Source organism: Ochotona princeps, chromosome 5 (genome assembly GCF_030435755.1).
Source record: "Ochotona princeps isolate mOchPri1 chromosome 5, mOchPri1.hap1, whole genome shotgun sequence".
Taxonomy (NCBI): domain Eukaryota; kingdom Metazoa; phylum Chordata; class Mammalia; order Lagomorpha; family Ochotonidae; genus Ochotona; species Ochotona princeps.
Window position 1 is genome coordinate 10,731,809 of NC_080836.1, and position 20,571 is coordinate 10,752,379.

Genomic DNA, 20,571 nt, shown 5'->3' on the forward strand with positions numbered 1-20,571 from the left:
CCTGCCCACAGGGAAGTGAATGGCAAGAGGGATGATTAGATTTCCAAGGAAGGTCCAAAGCAGCCAGAACTTCTGTGCGCCAGCTTGGTCGGTGGTTCTGGGCTGTGGTGCCTGGGTTCCGGGGCTGTGGAGGCTGGTGGGCGAGCAAGAGCCCTGGCTGCAGGAAGAGATTGCACGTGCAAGGCTCTGCGTCTCCCAGTTGGTCTCTCACTATGCCAGTATCACAGACCCCATGCATCCTCCTGGTGGCACCCAGGGACTCCTGTCCTCAGCTGGGCTGTTTGCCACATGGAGGGCCAGATGGAGCGGTCCTCAAAGAACAGGTCCACAGAGTCCCGTCAGGTGGGCACTGGTCACTTGCGGAAGGGTGCCAGCCTGCTAATGCTGTGCCAAAAGGTGGATGGCTTCCGTCTGGGCTCCGCCAGCACCAGGACCTGTTGCTGGGCCCGGCTGGCAGGCAGTGCCGGGTGCTTCTGGCGCATCAGGTAGCCGGGCCGGCCAATAGCTGGGGTGGGGGGGGGGAAACGGGGCTAGGGTCAGAGTGGAGCAGCAGCCTCTGCTGCTGGGAGCACTGTCTCAGACATTTACCCCCACCAAGGGACAGTTTGGCTACACAGGACTTTTCTGATTGCTCCCAAAGGCCTGAGCTGCTGGCCTGCAGTGGGAACAGAGGACAGACGGTGCGTAACTTCTGGCCGTCTTTTCTATGGCAGCTCTCAGAAAGGCACCCGGGGAAAATATGTGCCCTCACTATCCAGCATCACTGCTGCGTGGGTGGGGGCCCAGAGCAAAAGCATCACTTGTCAGCACAAGCGTCATCTTCAGTAGCTAGCCCTTTTTCTCTAGTCTTTGGGCAGAGGGCACCCCTGAGGACCCGAGTGGCATCTGAGCAGCTAGAGAGGTGGGACCACTGTCCACTTACCCTTGGGCTTCCCTGTGGCCTGCTGCTTGCTGGCATTCAGCATGGCCTGCTTCCTCTGCAGCTCAGTGATGGAAAAGCCTGGATGGGAAGGAAGGGTTGGGGCACAAACACATGAGACCACTACCCTGCCCATTTCTCTCCTTGTACTGAGGTGCCAGGTGCATGCCTGCCTGTACTGCCCACAATGCCCCAGGGCCCCTTAGGTCACAGGGATTGTATCCTGGCTACCTGGTTGTACCAGGCTCCCACCAGGAAGCCTTGGCTAGCTTGGACAGGGCAGATGCTGGGGAGGAATCCTTGACAGAGAACTGACAGGTCCTTCCTTTACCCTCATGATACCCCAGCCTGCTCCTCGCAGCCAGTAAGCTCTATATTCTCCATTGTGGGGACCCTTCCCCCAGACCAAGAACTGACCTGGTCTCTGCTGAGAGTAATGCGGGGAACCCAGAACAGGGAGGGACATGCACATAGGAGCCACTCCTGGGGACCAGTGCCCAGTGCCCACTCCATGTTCCCCCAGGGTTTGAAGCGCACAGAGCCAGGGCCTGGGGCTGAATGCTGCAGAAAGCCACTCCTGTCAGTGGTGAGGGTGGTGCCGCGTGCTTCCCCCGGAACCAGGAGGTGCCTGGAGCCACACAGTGAAGCCCTGGGCCTGAGATGTATGTTTTTTAGTTTCAAGGTGATTCTGGCTACCCAGCAGAGGAAGGTGAATTGGGTGGGTCCTAGAGGTGGGGCAAGGCCCAGCAGGGTCTCGCACCTGTCTCGTGGTCCAGCCGCACCTGCTCCCTCTCCCTGGCAAAGGCCTTGAGCCAGCGCTGCTTCTGCTCAGGCTTCCTGGCACATAGCAGGTGGCTGTCCCCCGAGGTGCCGCAGCGCAGCCGAAAGGCGTTCTTGATGCTCACGTGGAGGTCTCGGTCCTTCCCATCCTCCAGGTCTACCACCTCCAGGCTGTCCATGTCCAGCCGGCCCTTGTAGTACAGCACATCCCGGCGCAGCAGGTCCTGCCGGATGCAATTTTGAGCCCTGGCCATTCTAGTGCTCACCTACCATGTTCCAGGCCACTCCCAACCCCTCTGCCCACCTACCCATCCACTCTACTGCCCCTGCAGGTGACAAACTCCTGAAGACACAGTTTGGCCAACAGCTGTGCTGAGCCCCGAGTGGAAGTAGCCTGGCTCCTTGGCAGTACACCTGCCAACTGGAGGACAAATGGCCCACATCCCACAGCAAGAGGAGCACTGGTTAAGAAGAGCTTCACGGACATGGCCACCAGACAGAGGAGGCCGGGGTGAGACCCCAAAGCACAGGATCCCAGGCTTAAGGTTTGCAGTGAGAGAAGAGGGGGTTTGAGCAGGGCGGGGAGGGGGAGGACAGCAAGCAAAGTGTTCTCAACAGCCCTGGGCCCTGATCAGCCTGGGAGAGCTGTGCCTATCCTAGCCCCAAGGGCCCAAGCTCCCAGGAAGGAGGCACTACCCGCATGTTTTCCAGCAGGTCCCCTTGCACGGGCTGTGGCTGCTATCCGTCTCTGCTCTGTAAGTCTGAGTGACCCTGGTACCTTCTTACAGTAGATGAGCTGGTGGTCAAAGAGGAAAAACATTCTCTGCTGGCTCTTGGCTTGCGGCTGCGTTACGCGGGTCAGCTCCCCGGAATAGATGAGTTCTGAGCTCCTGACCAAGAGATCTTCCCCCTGGGAGGATCCCAAGGACAGCCGTGAGCCCAGTGCACTCAGCCTTGGGCTTCTCTCTGCACCGGGAGTGTGCACCTGAGTTAGCTCTCCTTGCAAATGGGACTCTGGTAGCCACACAGCCCCTAAACACGGGAAATGCGGCTGGTCCCTGTTGAGAAACATCAATGTAAGGTACACTCTGATTTTGAAGATTGAGGATGAAGTCAAGAAGGGAATGAATGCATTTCACAAACGATGTGCTGATTCCGGGCTGAAATGATACATTGCATACGTTGCATTCAGTAACATGAAAGTGTCACCTTTTAATGTGTTTTAGGGTGGCTATTAGAAGATGTAGAATTCCACAGGGGACTTATATCTCAGTGCTGGCCCAGAGGAAAAGAATAGAGGCCTCGCTGGAAGGAAGTCGACTCTGCAGTCTCCTTAAAGGAGGCCCACACAGACCCCATATTCGTGCCTGCAGTGCCCCAATTCCTGCGATCTGGATCTCAACATCATTTGAGTAAGCCCTTCCCCACCTTCAGGTCCTCCTTAAACAGATAAACCATGGCCAGGAGCTATTGCCAGCTGTCCATTCACCTGGGAGGACTGTGTTTTGTAGGTGTCCTTAACCAGGGCTAGACCCCCAAAACCCAGTCCCACACTGCTCAGCCCCACTGCAGGGATTCTAGTTCAGTCTGCGGAGGGCGAGGCCTAGGATGCTGGATTTCTGTCATAGTGTGCAGCTGACTGTGGCTGATTGCTTTCTGACAGCTGGCACAGTGCATGGCAATGTCACCGCGCGGGTGGGAGTCCCCGGGAGCACAGACTGTGTAGGAGACAGCTGGGCCTCTGGGGTGGGAAGTGGGAGGACTCAGGACGTTAGCTCAGGCCTTGATGTTGCCCTAAAAGGCAAGAGTGGCAGGTGCCAGAATGTGCAAGCAGGAAAACAGAACCAGGAGGCATCCCTGTCCTGGTGCACTGTGAGGGACCTGATCCCTTCTGTCGGGAATCCTGGGTGTCAACTCAAACTCAGGGATCCAGTGCATCCCCTGAGGGCAGGGGAAGAGACCAGCACTTGGAGAAACACTTCCCTCTCTTTAGGAATTCTGTGGTGTGGCTGGCTGCTCCTGGGGGGTGCAGGATGACTGCAGGGTGACTGCACCCAGGCCCCACCTTCACTACAGGATTAGCTTTCCCACCCCCAGCTCGCCAGGAGCATGGCTTTCCACCTCAGCTCCCTGGGGCAAGCACAATCTCAAAGCCAGAGGCCAAGTCCCCACCCAGGGTGTTTTCTGGGTCCTTGGGGCCCTCACCTCCCAGTCCTCTATGGAGCTCTGCCACTGAGCAATCTTGTCAATGTTTTCCAGCCTCCGTTTCCGTTCGTTAATGAGCTGGGCCACATTCTTCATGGCGTGCAGGGCAGCTTCGACATCCTTGAAATCCCTGGTGGGGATCAGGGGGTAGGGGGAGGCAACAGAGCTGCAGGGGGAGACGCAGAGGAGGGAGTTCCCTGCAGCCCCATGCATGCTGCCACCTCCCTCACCTGACAAAGGCACAGCCCCTCCCCCTGCACAAAAGCTCCCAACCACACAGCTTGCTTTGTTATGTGCCTACCACTGTGCTGTGAGCGGCAGACGCACTGAGCAAGGAATTAAAAGGCCTCAGGCCACTCCCCTCCCCTGCCAGTCCCAGATTTCATGCTGCCTACCTGTGCTGGGGGTGTGTGTACTTGAGCAGCTCGGCCAGCTGCAGAGGATACTTGCAGATCTTCTGCACCGGGGTCAGCAGGAAGCCATCGAGGGAAATGTCAATCATCTTTTGCAGTAGCCGACAGGCCTCGAAGAAGTACACGTACTTGCTGAGTTTGGTGAGGCGGGAGAGCTCCACACAGGCGTTGGGGTGGTTGTTGCAGTACTCCGAGTAGATCTGGAAGTTTGCTTGCTGGGAGAAGGATGGAGAGAGGGAGGGGACACAGCTGCAGGTTGTTCCTCCAGGCAACCAGCTGGCCGCAGGTGTCTGCCTTGCTGCACCCCCCCCCGCACCAGGGGTGGGACCATCTCTGCACATGCAAGCCCCTGTCACCGGGGTCGCAGTCAGCGCTGCTCATCAGGAAGGGTTATGAGGCACAGAGGGGGTGGAGGGGTCCCGGAGCCTCCGCTCAGCCTCATGCCTGCTGCAGGAAGAGGTGACGCTGGGCAGGATCTCAACCAGACCCATCCAAAGCTCCTTGGCTAAAGGCCAAGCGGCACTGAGAGTGGACTCAACATTCATGCCAGTTTGAGGAACCCCGCAATCTGCCACAAACAGCCCCCGGGGTCACCTTTTCCCTCCTCTGCTCCCCATGGCAAAGTTTGACGCCTCCCAGTCCTTGGGGACCTCCCCCCTTCCCTCCCTCATGTTGTCCCCATCCCTTCCCCCCAAAAAGCCTGTGTTGCAGGGTGACAGCAACAGGCAAGGCACACCCAAGACATGTGGAAGCTTCTAGAAAGCAGCAGGTGCACAGGGAGGTGGAGATGCCAGGGCAGGGGTGCGGCTGACTGGGCAGGGCCTGGGGATGGTTCGAGGCCACTCTGGACACTCACATGCTCCAAGAAGCAGGCGCCCAGCTCGCTGAGATGTGGTCGTTCCCGGTTGAACTTCTGCTCCAGGGCCTTGACAAATGCCTTCTGGCACCGGTAGATGTCCTCGATGTTGCCAAAGATGGTACGCAGCTGCTCCTCACTGAACATGTCGGCACGCTTGCGGCACTGCCGGATGTAGCCCTGCGGGCAGGGTGGGGTTAGCTCATGTTCCTTGCCATGCCGGCCACCACGCAGTGCCCACAGCCCAAGGGCTGCCCCTCACCTCGCAGATGTCCCGCAGGTGCTTGATGTAGTCACGCTCCGTGCTGAGGATTTCATTGATGACGTTGGTCCGCATCTGGTCCTTGCTGCTCTGTGCCTCGGCTCCGCCGTCCTCCACCCCACCCGTGCCAGCCTGTGGGGCCTCGTCGTCCACAGGCTCATCCTGGTTCACCCGCAGCTGCAGGAACCCACACACCCGCCAGCCCACCGTCAGTGTCCCATATCCCTCCCTGGGGCAGCAGTATTGAGGGAGCAGGGTCTCTGGGGACATGCAAAGGGAGTGGGGGAGTTCTGGCTGAGAAGCTTCCCACTGCCTCAGCTCAGGCACAAGGCCTTGGATGGGGGGACAACAGGACAGCAGCCAGCAGCTGTCATCAGTGTTCCTTGCGGGTCACCAGGCCCCTCTGATGCACTGTGTGCATGACACACCCCAGGTGTCAGTGCAGCACTGCCTACTCATACAGCCTCAAGATGAGGAGGATTGCCTTGCTGGGGAGTAGTTCTGAACTATAACTAGGGGCCCAAAAGGAACAGTTTGGGGGGCCAGCATTTGCAGCAGGAGGGCTACCTGTTTGGGACCTCCCCTCCTGGCTACCCTCAGCCTAGCCTTGGGATGACTGCATCTGGATTCCTTCCTTGGAGCCCAAAGGTAGGACCTGAGTCCCTTCTGAGTTAATGACATGGATGAAATCATAGCATGCACATCTTGGGGTCTGGAGAAAGGTCACTGAGGTGACCCCAGGGAGTGCTCTGTGGGACCGAGTAAATGCCCAGTGGTGTGTCCCAAGTTGGAATAGATGGTGCACACTAACTTGGGCTATGAGTTCCAATCAGCTCCCATCCCCACCCACCCAGGGCTCACCAGGAGTGGGGCTGGGAGTAGGGGATGAAGGAAGTGGTGTTGACTTTGCAGAGCTGGAGGGCTGGGGGTCAAGCTCCCCTGCACCACTTGCCCAATGCTCCTTGCCCCTGCCCCCTGCAAGCTGTGACCTCGGATTGCCAAGCAGGGTGGGGTGGTTCTCTAGGGGCTGGAGAGGGCGGGGAGGGCAGGTCAGAACCATTACCCGCACGAAGCTGGCGGGAAACCAGCCCTCGCCATCGGCGACACGGCCCCACCACCACTCTCTGTTGGTGGCATCCATCACTTCGATGACGTCCCCGGCTTTGAAGCCCAGTTCCTGATCGTCCATGGTGACATGGTCCCAGAGTGCTTCGGCACAGACCACGCTGCCATCGCTGATGAGCTGTGGGGAGAGTCGTGGGTGGACGGGTTGGAGGGGCTGGGGTGGGGGATGCTCACTGAATGTGTAACCCCTGGAAGAGGGCTCCCATCTTTACAGGTGTTATTGGAAGTGCTCTCTGGGCAGAGTTCAGCAATGGAGCTGCCAGGGGGCCTGACTGCAGGATTGGAATGGCTGTCCCTGACATGGCATGCTCCCTTGCCCAGCCATGCTGTCTGCACACCACCACAGACCTGTGATAAGACAACTCCCTCTCAGCTTCCCCCTCCATATCCACATCTGCTGGCCAGGCCGGGGCTGTGACTATTGACTGGGCTCACCATGGATTTGCAGGGTCTGTGGAGGTCATCTCACACTCAATAATGCCACATTCACCCCCCCACCCCATCTGCCATGGCACCTGTAGATCAGGTTTGTTGTAGTTTTCAAACCTTCGTAGAATCAGCCTCTTGGGGGCCCGGCCGCGTGGCCTAGCGGCTAAAGTCCTCGCCTTGAAACCCCCGGGATCCCATATGGGTGCCGGTTCTAATCCCGGCAGCTCCACTTCCCATCCAGCTCCCTGCTTGTGGCCTGGGAAAGCAGTTGAGGACGGCCCAATGCATTAGGACACTGCACCCGCGTGGGAGACCCGGAAGAGGTTCCTGGTTCCCGGCATCGCATCGGTGCGCACGGGCCCGTTGCGGCTCACTTGGGGAGTGAATCATCGGATGGAAGATCTTCCTCTCTGTCTCTCCTCCTCTGTGTATATCTGGCTGTAATAAAATGAATAAATCTTAAAAAAAAAAAAAAAAAGAATCAGCCTCTTGGGCTCTGCTTTCCCTTGCCACACCCCTCCCCCACCCAAATCCCAGCAGCAGCTGCACCCCAATGAGAGCTCTAGGTCTGGAGCCCTAGGACTGTAAGTGTTAACAAGCACAGCCTCCTTCCTGTGATTTCCCAGCTCAGGAGCAGGTACAACCCGCAGCAGCCCCATCCGTGAGGGGTGCACGCGGTTGCCAGGTAACCACTTTAGTTCTGGCCCGCAGCTCTCCCGTTCATTTTTCCCTGCATGCTTCCTGTCTGCTGAGTGGCTGCCTCAGGCACGCTCCTGTGCCCCTCCCACGCAGCCCCCGCAGAGCCCCGGAGCTCCATTGCCTGCTGGGCTCCATTTCTGCTCCTGAGCGCTGGATGGAGGAACAGTTCCAGGGGCTTGGGACAGCAGAGGAGGGGTGGGGCTGAGGGAATGTGTGCCTCACCTTACAGGGACCACGTGCTGACAATGGCCCTTGCACCCCACAGTGGCCTGGCTTAGCGGTCAAGGTAGAATCGGAGCACTACCAGATAGGCCCTCCGCACTGTGTGGTCCTGCTGCCCTCCCATGCCCCACCCCGACACCCCGCAGCCGTTTTAGGTTTCCTTTGGTACCTAGGGCATTTCGTGTGCAAAAACATTTCAGTATAGGAATCCTGAGGGGCTGCTTCACCCATCAGGGCCTGCCTGCACACACACTTTCTCCACCCTTATCCCTGGACTCCCAGCCACTGTCTTGGAGGACCCTGCCAGCTGGTGTGTGTGTGTGTGTGTGTGTGTGTGTGTGTGTGTGTGTGTGTGTCCCCTGTGGGCAAAATGAGGCATGGGCATGGCCACTTTGCAACACTACTGCCAGCTCAGATGCGATTCCTTCTCCCAGAGGAGGGCTTCAGCAAGCCAGTCCAGGGAGGAGGCAACCACTAGCCCTGACTCTCCCCTGGAGGCAAACCCTGTCCCATACCTTGAAAAGACAGGGTCCCTCCAGGTGTGTCCTGAAGCCCACCCACCACACGGAGGCCACGGACACTTGTTCCCACCTCTGCAGATCTCTGCAGGTAGGCCAGGCCTCACCGTCACACAGCAGGAGTGTAGTCGGGGAGCCGGCATGAATCAGACAAGCTGACTCCCGTGACTCCCGGTCAAGACCTTAAAGGATGTGGCTTACTGTGTGAAAGTCCATGAAGATACAAGGGCCCATATGCCCGATTTGGGGGGGGTCTGAGGCCATAGGCCAGGAGGAAGTGACACAGCCCAGCTTCCTCCCAGCTCCTATGCCAGTTGAGGTGTCTCTCTTTGTCCCCCAGTACTTCTCAGAGGAGCCCCGCCCCAAGGCCACTCCATGTGCACCCCTCTCTTCCCCTATTCTGTTCATCCTTGTAGGCAGGTGTGGTGGATATTTCCTAGGAAGTTTTCTACTCAGGACAGAGTCTGGCTGCAGGCCCAAGAGGCAAGGCTCCAGGTATAGCCACTGGAGTCCAGTGTCCAGAACTGGAAGCCCTGGCTGGGTGGGGGCTGGAGGTGGGGGTGGGTGGAGGAAAGAAGAAGGCAGAAGGTGTTGGTCACCCTTGTCACTTCCTTGTTCCAGCATCAGGTGCAGCACAGGAGGCACTGGATGGACACAGGACTGTGCCCTCTATGCCCACACATGGTTGGCCCACAACTGAAGACACCCCAGCAAGTCAGAGCAGTGACACTGATGGTTTCTGTGGGGTCACTAAGACCAAGGAGGTCTCAGGAGCTCAGAGACTCATTTAACGGGACAGTGTAGGGGGAGTATATGCTCTACTTCCAGGACAACTAAGCCGACTTCCAGTCAGGGAGGGTCCTTCCTACTGCTCTGTCTTGGGGACAGCCACACTTGAAGCCCCCAGGTTCCAGCTGAGCCGGGCACAGGAGAGGGGGACCTGGAGGATTCCAGGCTGGTTCTGACATGGCTGACGCTTCTGCAAAGGCCTAAACCGCAAAAAGAGCACCGGCAGATACTGTGCGCCAAGGTGTCCAGGTACCCATCCATGCCGTGGCTCAGCATGCCCGGTCTAAGAGCATGCTCAGATCAGCTCCCTTTTCCGGCAGTCACATGCAAACCGTCCCCACAAGAACACAGCCAGCCGCGGCCACAGCAGCATCCGCAGCCTAAGTCACGCACTGAGACGCGCCATTTTAGTTATCCCCCCGCCCGTGGCACCGAGAGCGGACCGCAGGACCCCTGTGGCACGTGTGTCACCACACCCCTCGGACACCCGTAGGACGGCACCACCCCCAGGGTAGAGCTCTGACAGCACGATGCGGGGTAGGGGGTGGGGGAGGGCAGGGAGTCCACCCCTCCGCGGCCCGCACAGAACGCGCGATCCGCTCCACTCACCCCTCCCAGCCACTCAGCGGAAGGCCAACAGGAATATCAGCACGACGTTGATGAGCACTAGGAAGACCAGCACTGCGGAGACCACCACGCGCTGGGCGCCGGGTGGCAGGTTGCAGCGCAGCAGGGCGCGCAGGGCGCTCCCGGGCGCCGCGGGGCCGCGCCGGCGCTGCGGGGCCTTTGCCATGGCGCCCTGCCTCCGCGCTCGCTGCGTGCGTGCGGCCCCGAGATCCCCGGCACGCAGGGTAGGAGCCGGCGGCCCGCAGCGCCCGCGGAGGGGGCGGAGCCGCCGGCTTCGTTGACCCCCGGCTCCTCCCGCACAGCCGGCGCCGTGCGTGCCGCGTCTCCCAAGCACAGGGGCCTGGCAAAGGAGCCCAGTGCGCCGGCGAGAACTGCGCGTCTCAGGGGCTAGGGGTTGCGGCGGCATTTCCTTCCACGTGCGAAGCGCTCTGCCCTTGGAACCACCCTGGGAGGGGGCGGGGGAACTTTTAAGACCGGCCCAGCGGGCCGTGAGCTGGGCTGGCCAAGCGCACAGATGGCCACGGGACGCTTGGGGATGCCCTGACCGGGGGCCAAGACGTCTGGCACCGGCTCTTTGGGGAAGGCGGGGCCAGCGGTTCTGATTCCTAAAAAGACACGCGCCCTGGGATACATCTCAAGGATGAGTAGATAACGCCTTGAAGGGGCCAGCAATCAGTTGGTTCGCCAAGTAGTACAGAGAGAATATGGACCGCATAGGAACCCTGGTTAGGAAATACTCACACGAGGGCTCCACCTTCCCTGGGCTGGGGGAAGTTGCTGGCTTCAGTCGCTTTCTGTCAAGCACTGAGAGGTTTCACTGCCACCCGTTAGAACCCCAAGCTGAGTCTGCAGGCTTCATAGCTCGCTCTTTCTGTTGCCAAGGGGAAGCTCAATCAGTGCGGCCCTCGAAGAGATTAGGAGACTCAGCTGCCAGGACACAGCTCGGGCGTGGGCAGAGTTCTGAGTGGCAGGCTCGGAGCTATGACTCCTGGCACAGGAAAGGAGGGGGTGCAGAGGGAGTGCGCACAGACTGGCTGTTCACACGGAGGTGGCTGTAGTTGTAGGCTAGGATTTCCCTGCGTGTCAGCACCAAACACATGTGAGCCCCGGTAACATGCATGTCAATGTCCTCACCCTTTGCAGAGGCTGCAGCAGGATGGATGGCAGGCTTGTGCGTGTATCAGAGGGCACGTGTGATCCACGTGTGTGCACACAGGTGGGGTTACCTATATGAGCACCTGGGTATGTGGAGGTGGCACCTACATGCATGTATGTGTGTGTACACATGTGGGTACTGTGAGAGAGGCACCATTGTGCATACATGTGTTTTAAAGCGTGGGCTCCTGTTGTATACCCACAGGGATGCCTGTCTGCGTAGATATGTGCATGCAGGCATGTGTATATATATGTGGGCACCTGTGAGTGCAGACAAGGGTGAGGGATGTGTCCAGAAAGCTGTCTGCCTGGCTGCACTGAAGGTTTCAGTGTGGGCCCATCTGTCTGTGGGGTCCCCCTGCCCGGTTCTTCAGGAAACTTGAGGACTCAGGGTTTGCTCCCACCCATCCTGAGTTCTCAAGAGGACGGTGGAGGTTCCAAAGGCACCTGAAGGTTCCCTGCTACCCTCAACTCTCAGCTCTTGAGGTATGACTGCAGGATTGCCCTCTAATGGGGTGTCACTTGGAACAGGTGATCTAGGCTGATGGTTCTCTGTGCACCTGTGGTTCCAGAGCCACTGGCCACTCAGAAGGGAAGCCTCGGAGGCCACATGGCCTGGGACCCCTGGGTGTAGAGGACCGGGGAACCCTGTGGCCTGCACAGCAGAATGCCATGGAGTCCACAACACTCTGCTCTCCTGCTACACCAGGCCCAGAAGGTGTGCTTTAGTCCTTTCTAGCCATGCCCAGCCTGGGGAGCCCTGAGTCCCACACTACAGCAGGCTGTCTGCAAGAACTGAATGTGGTACTGGTCCCTCCCCCTGCCAAGGGGCCCAGCTTTTCTATCCCAGGGAGTCGAATAGCAGGGGTGACACGGGTACTAGTTTGTGTGTGTGTGTGTGTTTCATAGCCAAAAGCATAACAAAGAGTCTGGGTCTTTATGGGGTTCGGGCTGGATGACCCCAATCATGCCTCCCAGGAGCTCCATGAAGACAGTCAGATGGGCTCCACGGAAGGGCAGCCAAGGGCCGACCTTCTGCCCTGTATCAACTTGCAGAGCCAGAGGGGAGGAAAGCAGAGCCTTATGACCTAGGGGACAGGCTGTGGCACTCCTGCCTTTGCTATGCACATAACCTATACGAGTGTGCATATGTGAGCACCTGGGAATGTGAAAGTGGCACCTGCATGCATACATGATGTATACACATGTGGGTGCCTGTGCCAGGTAGTTCCCCATTGCCCCCTCTCATGCTTGAGGCCCAGGTGACAACTTCTGTGGCTCACTGCTTTCCTCTGCCTTCCTGCCTTCTAGTGCAGACTGCATCTCCTCCCAGCAGCATGTTCCAGAAGTCACTCACAGACCCCTTCTCTCCATCCTAGAGCAGGGAGCTCAAGCTGCTGCATATATGGGTATACGGAGGAGACTCGGACGCCTCCAGGCCCTCAGGGAGGTGTATGGGACAGGAGAGAGCAGACAAGAGCTGGCTGTGGCTCAGGCTGCTGTCCATGGTGCTGAGGTGGGCAGCAGGAGACCCTGGGCCTGCCACATCCTCCTATCTGCTGAATTCATCAGCATACATGCGAGCAGCTAGCACAGCATGGGCGCTGGGAGGGGGTTGGTCATGGGTGGGTAATGTCTTCCAGAGACACGTGCTGGCAGGCTCTACTCACTTTCAGCCTCACCTCTTTAGAAACAGTCTTTGGGCTGAACATAGCCTGACCACTGGGGATGATGGTAGGACAGCCTGGCCAGGGCTTGTGGAAAAAAGACATGAGTGGGGATGAGGCTGGAAGAAGGGGGGGTGGATCTTGAGTGCTGCAGAACAGTCAGCATCTGCATTTGTTGAGCTGGGGCCTGGACAATTGAGGAGGCCAGGCATAAGACTGTGCAGGGAGTAAAAAAAAAAAAAAAAAAAAAAAAAAAGAGACCCTGCTACCTTCTCAGAGCACACATGGGAAGGTGTTCACAGACACATGTAGGTATTCCCACCTGCTGCACAGCTTACTGTCTCCTGGGGTCACTCACCCACCCAGCACATGGCAGGTACTCAGTAACTTATGTGGGGTGTGTGTGTGTATAACACAAAAACAGCACACATTCATCTCTCTCTCTCTCTCTCTCTCTCTCTCTCTCTCTCTCTCTCGGAGTGTGTGTGTGTGTGTGTGTGTGTGTGTGTAAAACTCACTGCTCAGGCACCCAGAATACCAGTTGCCTCTCTGGTTCCTGTGTCTGTTATGCCCCCAAGTCAGATGGTTTGGCCCCCTTTCTGCACAGGGAATCAAGATGTGGTTTCCCTTTCTAAAATCAACATGATCTAGGACCCAGCCACTTTGGAACAAATGGACTTGCCTACTAGAGAACGCAAGTGAACGTGAAGTTTTAAAGCAAGCCAGATAGCCTTGAGTGCAGGGACTCTACTCTGACACCTGTGGCTTTGACGAGCTTCTGGTAGGAAATGTGTTTCTTGGCCGGCTGTATCATGATCTAGAGAAGCCAAGGGCAGTGTGAGGGTGGATGCCACCAGCCTCAGGAGCTGGCCATGGCCCTATGCAGCCCTTGGGGCACTGGGAAGGGGTGCTGTCAGTCCTCCTCACTGTCCCCATTGAGATATGGCACGTCCTTCAGCACGGGACACAGACATTGGTTGTGCATTTCCTGTCAAGGGTCCCATGAGGATAAGAGCTCTCGGGCAGACTTTTAAACCAAACAGGACATGAATTTCCTGAGGGACTCATCATCAGACGCTTACACAGTTTGTGATCCATTTTCTTTCTATCTGTGATTCTTACTGTCAGGACCTGTTGGCTCCACACCACCAGTCTTGGATCTTGGCTTTCTTGCCTTAGCTAAAGCATCTTAGGATATGAAAAACATTGTTGGGACTAGCTTGTTGGCTCAACTGGCTAATCCTCCACTTTCAAGTGCTAGAATATCATACGGGTGACAGTTTGTGTCCTGGTTGCTCCACTTCCCATCCATCTCCCTCCTTGTGGTCTGGGAAAGCACAGAGGAAGGTCCAAAGCCTTGGGACCCTGCACCCACGTGGGAGACCCAGAAGAAGCTCCTGGCTCCTGGCTCTGGACTGGTTCAACTCCAGCCATTGTGGTTATTTGAGGAATGAACCGTCAGATGGAAAATCTTTATCTTTCTTTCTGTAAATCTGCCTTTCCAATGAAAATAAATAAATCTTTGAAAAGCAAAGAAAGAAAAAAGTCGTCAAGGAGCCCAAGACCCAAAAAGGCACCTCCTTGCCAGTGGCAAGATGGGACCATCCTGTGACATCATCGCCAGGTAGCAGACATAGCATTTATCAATGCTGATACTACAACTCTCACAATGGAGCAGCGAAAGCAGGGCAGGTAACCACCACCTCTTCAGAGACCCTCCCATGCTCGTCATTGGGAATCTAGCAGCCTTGCGGTCACAGTGAGGCAGTGCTTTGATAGCCATCTGCTCCGTTCTCCACATCACCCCTCCTCTGGCCAGGCCCCATCCTCCCAAGATGGAGGGTGAAGGCTGAGCCTTGATGGAAAAGTACAGCCACTGGCTGTGAATCCTGCATAAAGCAACATGATTCCAGGATACCTTCCATCCAAAAGATTAGAGAGACCTCAAGAAATCTGTGGCAAACAGGACATTCCAAGACATACTTGGGGCTGTTTGACCTAGTAGATAGGAGGTCAGGGAAGACACCTGTGTCCAACACAGAAGTCCCTGCAGTTAGTAACTGACTCTGGCTTCTGACAACAGCTTTACATCGCGCAGACAGGACGTGGGAGATCTGGATTTAGCTCTTAGCTTCTTGTTTCAGTTCCCCAGCTGCTGTGGCTATTCAGGAGAATCAGCTAGAGGCTGGTAACCCCAACCCTTACCCCCACCCATCACACACACAGAGTCTCAAATAATAAAGTATTTGTAATAAGCTGATATCTGTTTTCAAAAATATTTGAAAGGCAGACTTACAAAAGAGAGACAGGGAAAGAAAGAAAAGTTTTCACCCACTGGTCCACATGCCAAATGGCTGCAATGGCTGGGGCTGGGTCAGGCCAAAGCCAGAAGCACAGAACACTCCATCCAAGTCTCCCGCTCAGGCCGCCTTCCACCGTTTTCCCACACCCATTACTAGCAGACAGCTGGGACTCAAACCCGTGTTTATATGGAATGCCAGCAATACAGGCTGCAGCTTAACCCTTTGAGCCACAAAGCTGGCTCCTTTTATTTATTTATTTATTTATTTATTTTAGATTATTTTGCTTCAAGCCATTTTTGAAATCCATGCATAGTTCTTTCATAATCTGCACTGCCGTGAACTTTTGAAGTGCCCTGATAGGCACCATGGTTTGTAAGAGGCAGTCAGCAGTCTGACTTGTTGAAAAGACCTACTTGCACGTGTAGTTTCTATGATGGCCCACACTGGTTTCTGAGTAGCCCCCCAGGCATGCAATCATGAAAGGCCGACTTCTTAAAGAATGAGCCCCTCCAGTTGAAAAGGTATGAGTGTGGCAAGCTCCAGTTTTCATTGCAAGCCGAGCTACATGCTGCTGCCCTGGCTGTGTGCTCCCTCTAGACATTTGGCTAAACTCTTGATGCTTCCCCAGCCCTCCGAAGGCAGCCAGAGGGGCCGGGGAGAGCACAAGACCTGAGACAGCAAGAGTCACGTATGAAGCTCACACTTTTCTCTCTTTGGACAAAGCCAAAGTAAAAGCCGGCACCCTGTTTTGCCCAGAGTCGGGTTCTCATTCTGTAAGATTCTGCTCTGTAGGAACAGCAAAAACAAAACATAACAAAACTGGCTCATGGTGGCCATCACAACAGCTCCCTTCTGAGCTCCTGGTGTCTGTGGAAGAAAATTGATTTTCGCTGGCCTTGCGCCCCAGCCTGCCCTGGCTACCTGTTGGAGGGCTGCAAGCTCTGGCTCCCACCCACCACTCAGCCTTCTCTAACTATACCAGCTTCGTGGGGCATGTCAGCCAGGTGAGGGGATAGGAGATTCTGCTATTCAGACACTCTGTAATCTACTATGAGAGCCATAGGCTGGCATTGCTGTGGTCTAGCTGAAACACAGCTGGGCATAACTGGCCTGCACAGTGCCCAGGGGTCACCCTGATGGCCAGGCCCACACCTGCCAGGCTTGTGGTCAAGTGCCACCCTGCCCCCTCCTCTGCCCACACTGCTGTCACCCTACCTCATTGATGGCCAGCTGCTCACCGCCCCCTCCAGGGTGACTGTAGTGGTGGCTGGACCCGTGCAGGTCGTCATACAGGTCCTCCTCGCTGCCCGCCTCCTCAGCACGGACGACTGTGTCCAGGGCTCCATCCGGCATGACTGAAAGAGAGACAGCAGCTGGCAGAGAAGGAGCAGAGGGCGGTGAGCCAAGCTCAGCCTCGGGGCCAACTCAGGGAGGGGCTGGTGAGAGGCCCCCTCCACCATCCCTGATGAAAAAATGTGGCAGATGGAGTTCACCTGCTGACTCACGCCACCGCCGCCAGGCACCTGCTGCCAAACCCAGAGCAGCTCAGGAGAGACACGGAAATGAGGGTCAGCTACAGCTGGACACTTGAGATCAGCTCCCACGGCTTCCAATAAAACTACATCGAGGGTGTCAGCTGAATAGAAGGGTCCTCAAGAAAATGTTACACATGTGCTGGAAAATGCAGATGTGTGTATTTAGAAAAACAGATGGTTCATACATGCAAACATAGTGCAGGTAATACGGTGAATAGCTGTTGTTCCTATAATGCTGCTTAAGCAGAACTCTAGAATCTTAGCACCCCACCTTCTGAACATGCTAACCCAGCCTTTGTCCTCTCTCCTTTAGTCTGCACTTTTTTTTTTATTGTATTGTTGTTGACAATCTTTACATAGTTAATTACAGTTAAAGAAAAAAGAAGAAAAAAAAAGGTTCAGGGGGATAGGGAAGTGGGCAATGCTATTATGTCAATATTGTTTCCATCATGTATCTGAGGTAAAGGGGGATATTGAGGGAGAAGCCCCACCCGGTTTCCCGCCCACCCCAAGACCCGGATGTGGGGCATGCTCTGAGATATGTGCTCAAGTGGTGTTAATAGTTCTCCAGTTATGAATCGCTGCCAGTTTCGCTCGATGAGGTCGTCCACTGATTGATATGGTCCATCATAGTCTCCGTTTGCCCCATATTTCGCTGCCAACATATAGCTGAGATGAATGATTGTCCTGTTCTGTCTTCTGTCTTTTTTTGGTTAGAGTTCTGAGTCCAGCAGTTCGACTGGGGAGATCTCCAAAGATACCTTGAGGTATTCCCAGATTAGTTTCTTGTATGTTCTAGCAAGCACAGGGCCCGGCACAGTCCATCACCCCGATCAGCTGGTGGTTGCAATTGCTGTGTTGGTTCTGGTTTCAGTCCTGAGTTGCACTGGAACCAATGGGTGTTGCAGTCCAGTCTGGTTTGGCCCCCGCATCAACCAGTGGGAGCTGCAGCCTAGTCGGGGCGACCCACAATAACCCCCACCAGGTCCGCCCCTTACCCTGGTTTGCCAGTATGTGTAGCAGAAGACCAGTCTGTCCCCCATCCCATTTGGCTCTGGTACTTGTCAATGGGTATTAAAGCTTGGTTCTATCTAACCAACTCAACCATCCAGCCCTCACAGATGTTGTTGAGTGCCTCTCTATCTAGCCATCCCAGCCCCCGTCCTAGTTTTCATGCCCTCCCACGGGACTAGTGACCCAAGAAGGGGGAACCCACTTTTCCCTCCCAGGTCTCTCTGTCCCGGTTTATGCACTCTTTAGGTGGTCCTGTGATTTGACTCGACAGAATTAGTCCCCAGTGCCAGCTTCTGCCAGCTTCTGCTGCGGCCCTGATCTAGTCCACTTGTGGCGCACAGGTGTTATAGCCTTGCTTAGTCGGGTCTGTCTCTATCCCAGCCAACGCTCTCCAGTGGGAGTAGCTGACCGGCGAGGGAACCAGCCCCTTAATCCCCCCGCCAGCTCTGCCCCTTCCTTCCTGGATCTCACGTGTGCTGGATGGGTGCTGCATTCATATCCAGTACAGGCAACCACGCCCTGGCATTCCATAATGTGTACTGGTTTTGTCACAACCAAACCCGGCCCATCCCACACTCTGTTCTGGTGATCGGATAGTCTGCACTTTCTATAAACCATTCCTCTGCTTGTTTTTGTCTTGGTGTTTATTTTTGTTCAATTGTGTCTGTTTTTCTTTCTTTCTTTTTCCCCCCTTTTTTTTTTCATTTGAAAGGCAAAGTCACTCAGAGAGAAGGAGATACAGAAAGGATTTTCTGTCTGCTGGTTCACTCCCCCAAAATGGCTGCCACAGCTGGAGCTGGCTCAGGCTGAAGTTAGGAGCCAGGAATTTCATCTGAATCTTCCACATGGGTAACAGGGCTCCAAGGACTTGGGCGATGGCTGCCTTCCCAGCTCCTAAGCAGGGAGCTGCATGAGAAGTGGAAGAGCCTGGATGTGAACCTGTGCCTGTCTGGGATGCTGGCACTGCGGGTAAATCATTAGCTTGCTACACCAGGACATCAGGGGCTGGCTTTGCCTGGTTGAGCCCTTGAAGATGGAGCCCTTCAGGAACTCTTTTTTTCATGACTGGTTCTGCTCACTGACTCGTACAGTAGCAGTGGACTCATTCTTCCCGATACCCAATCCGCACCTTACACGTCACATCTGCCTGAGGTGCTGCTACTGATGGATGTGTCAGATGCCGCTGCATCCACCTTGCCACTCCTCCTCACATGTGTCCAGGAATCTCTCTGGGGGTCATGTTGCTCATTACTGCCCCCACCAGAAGCCTCTTACACATAGATTTCCCAATCTCCATGTCCCCAGTGATACTCCAATCCCACAGGTGTGTAGTGTATTGCTTACATCAGGTGGCCCTTGAGTGAGTCACTGCCCATTAACAGTCCCAGGGAAAAATAATCACTGCCCGGAAGTGTGAGTGGGATGTCGAGCCCAAGGTGTGCCCCTCTGGGGTTTAAGCCCCCCAAGTCATTTCCCAATGCTATTCTACCAGTTTAGGTTCCCGACAGCAGTGTGTGATGCTCCTGTAGCTCTGTGCTAGCCAATGCTTGGCACTGGTGTTGTCACACACGTTAAACTCAGAGAGGCAAATCGGCATGAGGTTGTACCTTTCTGTGGTCTTCATTCCCATTTCTAGTTACTAACAGGTTGAACGCCTTATACTGTTTCTATTTGTTGTTTACATTTAGTGAACGGCTATGAGTTTTTCCCATTAGTGTACTGTACGGCTCACTTTACATTTAGTGTTGAACTAAAAAATACATACAAGTGGCATATCGGGCAAATCCCCTACAGGCACTGGTTTGTGTCTCACTGTTTTACTTCCTGCTCCCTGCTAATGGCCTGGGAAAGCGGCAGAGGATGGTTCAAGTGCTTGGGTCCCTGAATTCATGTGGAAGATCTAGAAGAAATTCCTACCTCCTAACTTCAGTGTGGCCCAGCCCTGGCCATCATAGCAATCCAGGACTGAGCCAGCCCAGAGAGGAAAGATATTTATCTGTCTCACCTTAACTCTCTGCAATTCTGGCTTTGAAATAAATAAATAAAATCTTTTAAGAAGTATATATACAAATATGTATATGAGGGCCCAGCGGCGTGGCCTAGCTGCCAAAGTCCTCGCCTTGAAAGCCCCGGGATCCCATATGGGCGCCGGTTCTAATCCCGGCAGCTCCACTTCCCATCCAGCTCCCTGCTTGGGGCCTGGGAAAGCAGTCGAGGATGGCCCAATGCATTGGGACACTGCACCCGCGTGGGAGACCCGGAAGAGGTTCCAGGTTCCCGGCTTCGGATCGGCGCGCATTGGCCCGTTGCGGCTCACTTGGGGAGTGAATCATCGGACGGAAGATCTTCCTCTCTGTCTCTCCTCCTCTGTGTATATCCGGCTGTAATAAAATGAATAAATCTTTAAAAAAATGTATATGAAAGGACAATAATGTGGAAAATTGGATTAGGAGAAGTATATTTGGGTGTAAACATTTTTTGAAGTTCATGAATATGAAGCACATTTGAAAAAAATATGAGAAATGTATATTATAAAAATTATGCATGGGTTTTTATTTTTTTGTACCAAAGTTAATTCTTTTAGTTCCATTTTTCCAGGAACACTTTGAACTGCCACCCCTAATACACATTTTGCCCTGGATAAGCTTATCACTTATGCATGTCACCACCATCTTCTTCTAGTGTTTAGCTTGTTCTGTTATTCTCTTTAAGATGCCTCTGGCAAACAAGAATTTTTTATTTTAACACAGATTATGCTGACATGTAACTGTTTTTTTCCTTTTAAGATGTATGCATTTTATTTGAACGGATTACAGAGAGGGAAGGAGAAGTCTTTCATCTGCTGGTTCACCCCTGCCCCTGAAATGGCTGCAATGGCCGGGGATGGACCAGACCCATGCCAGCAGCCAAGAGCTTCATCCGGGACTCCATTGTGGGCTCCAGGGCCCAGGGACACAGGCCATTCTTGGTTGCTTTCCTAGAGCATTAGCAGGGAGCTGGGTCACAGTGGGACAACTGGGAGTCAAGCCAGTATTCATATGGGGTGCTGACTT

At 55.1% G+C, this 20,571-nt stretch overlaps 2 protein-coding genes across 4 annotated transcripts in view; both read right to left on the bottom strand.

Moving 5' to 3' along the window:
* Positions 1-300: 300 nt before the first annotated feature.
* LOC101524019 (rho guanine nucleotide exchange factor 4) overlaps positions 301-20,571 on the bottom strand; it is a 68,312-nt gene continuing 48,041 nt past the window's right edge. Inside the window, exons 2-11 of one of the 3 annotated variants that reach the window (XM_004589334.3) lie at positions 16,185-16,324; positions 6,499-6,678; positions 5,436-5,612; positions 5,174-5,353; positions 4,300-4,532; positions 3,905-4,034; positions 2,478-2,609; positions 1,680-1,923; positions 923-1,000; positions 301-505 (exon numbers count right to left, since the gene is read on the bottom strand). In XM_004589334.3, coding sequence (XP_004589391.3) covers positions 354-505; positions 923-1,000; positions 1,680-1,923; positions 2,478-2,609; positions 3,905-4,034; positions 4,300-4,532; positions 5,174-5,353; positions 5,436-5,612; positions 6,499-6,678; positions 16,185-16,324 — 1,646 coding nt within the window. In that variant the 3' untranslated portion in view covers positions 301-353. Of the gene's footprint in view, positions 506-922; positions 1,001-1,679; positions 1,924-2,477; positions 2,610-3,904; positions 4,035-4,299; positions 4,533-5,173; positions 5,354-5,435; positions 5,613-6,498; positions 6,679-9,826; positions 9,958-16,184; positions 16,325-20,571 lie in introns of those variants that run through there. The other 2 variants (XM_058664371.1, XM_058664370.1) reach the window with 2 other exon arrangements.
* On the bottom strand, positions 9,840-10,010 carry SMIM39 (small integral membrane protein 39). Its single transcript, XM_058664380.1, has one exon. It carries the CDS (start codon positions 10,008-10,010, stop codon positions 9,840-9,842), a length of 171 nt encoding a protein of 56 aa, XP_058520363.1.

What these genes read in the sequence shown, in the direction of transcription:
- SMIM39 (XM_058664380.1), bottom strand. Translation starts at nt 10,010, where the DNA reads ATGGCAAAGGCCCCGCAGCGCCGGCGCGGCCCCGCGGCGCCCGGGAGC.